General features: G+C 58.5%; 1 protein-coding gene across 1 annotated transcript; it reads left to right on the forward strand.

Moving 5' to 3' along the window:
• The first annotated feature begins 595 nt into the window (after window positions 1-595).
• SHMT1 (serine hydroxymethyltransferase 1 (soluble)) lies at window positions 596-4,652 on the forward strand. The gene is made up of 11 exons (XM_009075988.1): window positions 596-685; window positions 995-1,140; window positions 1,407-1,522; window positions 1,610-1,770; window positions 1,931-2,012; window positions 2,211-2,423; window positions 2,698-2,814; window positions 3,173-3,295; window positions 3,562-3,678; window positions 3,849-3,959; window positions 4,321-4,652. Exons 1-11 carry the CDS (start codon window positions 596-598, stop codon window positions 4,488-4,490), a joined length of 1,446 nt encoding a protein of 481 aa, XP_009074236.1. The 3' UTR covers window positions 4,491-4,652.
• Window positions 4,653-4,948: the final 296 nt, after the last annotated feature.

Raw genomic sequence — 4,948 nt, forward strand, 5'->3', positions numbered from 1 at the left:
AGCAGCTGGACTATTCCTTCACTGGGAGCAGCAGTGGCATCCGATGGGCTGGAGGGCTGCTGCCAGCCCTGGACATCACACATGCCACAGAGCGAAGCAGAGGCAGAGCTGCTGCCCATCAGGGCCTCTCAGTTCCATAAGTTGCTTCAGTCAGCGGTTGGGGTAGGACTCTGACCTGCTGGGGGTTTGCCCTCACAGCCATGCCCCAGAGAAAGCAGCCAGGAAGTTTAAGTATGATGGGGAACCAATGTGCATTAAAATTGAGGTCTGTGAGTATGAGCACTTCATGCCCACAGACCTTGAAATTAAGCATCAGGCACTGCCAAGCTGGGCAGGGGTAGCCCAGGGAGGGATGGTGATGGGAGCGTATCAGAAATTATCAAAGCACTGTAACTAACAAACTGGTTTTAAATCAGCAGGGGAAGCCTGACAGTTGTCTATGTGCCCCAGCCCAAGGCTGGTCCCTCTGTGTTTCCAGGGAAGACACAGGATGGGAGCAGGCAGCACACAGGGATGTGGTGCAGAGGTGCCCAGCCCTGCTGCCATCCCACAGATTCCCCTCTCTCCTGGCAGGTGACTCAGACCCAGCAGGAACATGGCAACAACACAGGCCCTCCCCAGTGCCGAGCTCTGGGCCTCCCATAACAAGATGGTGATGGAGCCACTCGACACCAACGACCCAGAGGTGAGAGCCCTTTCCTGGCTCCTACCCAGCCAGGCAGCTGTGGGGATGCTGACCTTCTTGAGCCAGGGACACGGCAGAGTCCAAGGCTGAGCTGCTGGAACCCATCCATCCTCTGTTCCCTCTCTGTACTGGACATATGAACTGCCTGAGATCAGCTGTATGAAGAAGGGATCTTGTCTCCCTTCTCCAGCACCTTTCCAGGCCCCTCTTCATGCCCTGTCCTCTCCAAGGGTGCATACCCCATGGCGGAGCATCCACGTCTCCTTGCACAGCTGTCATGGGTGAAGCTGTTCCTCTCCTCTCCCAAAGGTGCACAGCATCATCAAGAAGGAGAAGCAGCGGCAGAGGCTGGGGCTGGAGTTAATTGCATCGGAGAACTTTGCGAGCCGAGCAGTCCTGGAGGCTCTGGGCTCCTGCATGAACAACAAATACTCTGAGGGTTACCCAGGACAGAGGTATGGGGCTGGGACCAAGTCCCACCAACCCACCAACACCCTCAGGGAGGGAAAGAAACCACCAATGCTGCCAGGTCTCACCTGTAGGAAGGAAGTAATGTCCTTGTGCCAGCAGCCAGACTCCCCCAGGGCAGGATCTGACCCTCTCAGCTTCTGTCCTTGGCCACACCAGCAGGGCCATGTATGGCGTGACTGCCACAAACACGGCATCACAGGGAGTGTCCTCATGAGTTTGGTTTTACCTCCTGTCCTGTCCTTTGCCACAGGTACTACGGTGGGACAGAGTTTGTCGATGAGCTGGAAACGCTGTGCCAGAAGCGAGCCCTGCAGGCATACCGGCTCGACCCCCAGAAGTGGGGTGTCAACGTCCAGCCCTACTCAGGTAACAGGGTGCTCAGGAGAGCCAGGACTGCTGCCCTGGCCTCTGTGGCCTCAGCAGTCGTAACCCCCTGGGGTGCTCTCACTGCAGGTTCACCTGCAAACTTTGCGGTGTACACGGCTCTGGTGGAGCCCCACGGTAGGATCATGGGGCTGGACCTGCCTGATGGTGGTCACCTCACCCATGGGTTCATGACGGACAAGAAGAAGATCTCTGCCACCTCTGTCTTCTTCGAGTCCATGCCCTACAAGGTACGGAGAGCTGCTCCAGCTGGAGCCAGGACATGGTCATCATGTGTTGGTGCCTCTAAATGTACCAGTGTCAGGTTCCTGGCACTGCCTCCTGCAGGACAGTGCTGCAGCCAGTCTTCACCCATACCACGGTGGCTGAACCCTGCTCTTCCTCTCCCAGGTCAACCCCAAGACTGGTTACATCGACTATGACCAGCTGGAGGAGAACGCTCGCCTCTTCCACCCTAAGCTGATTATAGCAGGTAAGGATCAAACCCATACTGACCTCCCTGAAGCTCCTTGAAGCCAACAGCCCCGCAGTGAGCCCATGGATGGAAACCTACAACACATCCACCCTGGAGGGAGATTGTGTACTGTTCCCACTGCAAGGCTGGACCCAGGGCTGTCCCAGGGTCCTCATGCATCTGCTCCTGTCCCCTTCTCATCCCATCTCTCTGCAGGTGTCAGCTGCTACTCACGCAACCTGGACTACGCACGCATGCGGAGGATCGCCGATGCCAACGGAGCTTACCTCATGGCTGACATGGCCCACATCAGTGGGCTGGTGGCTGCTGGCGTGGTGCCCTCCCCCTTCGACCACTGCGACATCGTCTCCACCACCACCCACAAGACCCTGCGGGGCTGCAGGGCTGGGATGATCTTCTACCGCAGAGGTGCCTGACCTGGCTGGGGTGCTGGGAGAAATGCTCCCCTCGGGCCAGGGGTGCTGCAAACTAATGTTCCTTCCTGCTCTGGGTGGGAAGGAGGGAAGGCAGAAAGGTCCATGGTCTTATAGGAGCATCTGGAGAGCTTCCTTGTGCCAACCCTGGCCCAAATTTAAAGAGAAACAGCCACCATCCCTGCTCTGAGTGGCTGGGGGTGGAAGCAGCTCCTGGGAGAAGGGCAGCCATGCTGCCTTGTGTGTGACTCTGCACTCCCCTCCCACAGGCACCCGCAGTGTGGACCCCAAGACAGGCAAGGAGACACTCTACAACCTGGAGAGCCTCATCAATCAGGCTGTCTTCCCTGGGCTGCAGGGAGGCCCACACAACCATGCCATCGCAGGTATGCACCCAGGCTGGCTGCCAGCTCCAGCATGGCAAAAGGAGCTGAAAAAGTCACCCTGGCTGGACTCTGACCCCCAGCAGCAGCGCAAAGGGCTCCAGCTGCCCTACAGGGCTCAGAGCCTGGAGATACCACAAAGAACAGCTGGTTGATCCAGCATTGCCCAAGGAGTGACCAAGATTGTCCCATTCTGTCTTTTGGCTCATGGTGATGCTGCCTTGGTTAGAGGAAAGGAAGGGACTGTCCATCAATTTGTTCAGCTTCCAGGATGGCTTTCTGCTGGCAGTGCCACACATCCCTGCCAGCTCTGCCAGTGAGAGCCTCCCCAAAACTGACCCTGGGCTGCCTCCCTCCGCAGGGATCGCCGTGGCTCTGCGGCAGGCCATGACACCCGAGTTCAAGGCCTACCAGCAGCAGGTGGTGGCCAACTGCAAGGCACTCTCAACGGCACTGATGGAGATGGGCTACGACATTGTCACAGGTGAGGACAGGTCTCGGTGGGATGGGGTTGACCCTCCAGAAGGACAGCACATGCTTGGATGCAATCGGCAGGGTTGTGCTGGCACAATTCCTCACAATATCCACAAACCTCTTCTGAGTAGCCTAAATTCCCAAGGGTCCCTCTTCAGCCCCACCCCAAAACCAAGGGCAGACCCCAGTGCAATCCCAAGCCTTTTTTTGCTGCAGTTTCCCATGGGAGCAGCGTTTTCCCAATCTCACATCCCCACCCAACTCCTCTCTTTTCAGGGGGCTCCGACAACCACCTGATCCTCCTGGACCTGCGCAACAGAGGCACAGATGGCAGCCGGGCTGAGCGGGTGCTGGAGATCTGCTCCATCGCCTGCAACAAGAACACATGCCCTGGTGAGGGATCCCACAGGCTCTATCACATCCTGCCCACCATGGGGATCTCCCATGGGCTGTGCCAGGGTTCCCAGTTCCCAGTCTCCTCTCGATGCTGGGAACCAGGCTGCAATCCCGTGCGTGGTGGTTTTGGTACTGGGTTGGGTTACTTGTGTCTTGTTGTGGTGCAGGTGATGTCAGTGCCCTGCGCCCCAGTGGCCTGAGGTTCGGGACTCCTGCTCTCACCTCCCGCGGCTTCCGGCAGGATGATTTCCGCAAGGTGGCTCAGTACATCCACAGAGGTGAGCCAGGGGCATGTGGGGCCAGGCCTCAGCTCTAGCAGCTCCCTGGGCCAAGGAGGCACCAACTGAGCCAAGCTGGGGCCTTCCCCACAGCTGGCAAGGGAGCACACCCACAAGTGGGGAGTAACTGTCCCACCTGCACATCTGGATGTGGGAGAGGACATCTGGCCAAACCATTCCCACTGGCAGTGGGTTGAAAGCCTGCCCCTCTCGCAGTCTCGTCCCAGTTCTCCTCAGGGGTCCCACACTGGTTTCCCAGGGCAGCACATCCTTCACATGACAGGGAGGGAGCAACAGGCTTTGGAGAGCTGTGGAATGCAGCAGCTACAAGGGTTGACCAAGGCACCTTCCATCCTGGCAGGCATCGAGCTGACACTGCGCGTGCAGAAGGACATGAGCCCCAAGGCCACGTTGAAGGAATTCAAGGAGAAACTAGAGGAGGATAAATACCGTGGGGAGGTGAAGGCACTGAAGGAAGAGGTGGAAGCCTTTGCAGCCACCTTTCCGCTCCCAGGGCTGCCTGTCCTGTAAGGAGAGGCACCTGTGCCCACTCCTGGAGCCATGGGAGTACCAGGGATTGTGGCACACTCGCACCCTAGCGTGAGACCAACACCCCAGTGCCTTCTCCCAGCATCTCCCTGCTGGCACTGCAGCAGCAGCTCCTCCTTTGGCTCTTACTCCCCTCTCTCCTCCCATCTGGGGCATAGGGACCCCCTGAGCACAGCCCCCACAGGAACACCAGCCCTTCACCACTCAGGGTCACCATCGGGACCAAAGCACCAGGTCACCCTCACCTCAGGGCCAGGTGCCATCCAGCTCCTTCTGGCTGTGGGAGCAGCAAGGTTTAGGCAGGCCTGTCCACATTGCCCTGGACACCCTGCCCACAGCAGGGGGAGGGACAGTGAGTCCAGCCCCCTGGGGCAGGTGTGCTGTGCTCAGCTGCACAAGAGACCTCACAGCCACTAAAAGCCTTCCTGGTTTGAGCCTGG

Source organism: Acanthisitta chloris, unplaced genomic scaffold, assembly GCF_000695815.1.
Source record: "Acanthisitta chloris isolate BGI_N310 unplaced genomic scaffold, ASM69581v1 scaffold40395, whole genome shotgun sequence".
Taxonomy (NCBI): Eukaryota; Metazoa; Chordata; class Aves; order Passeriformes; family Acanthisittidae; genus Acanthisitta; species Acanthisitta chloris.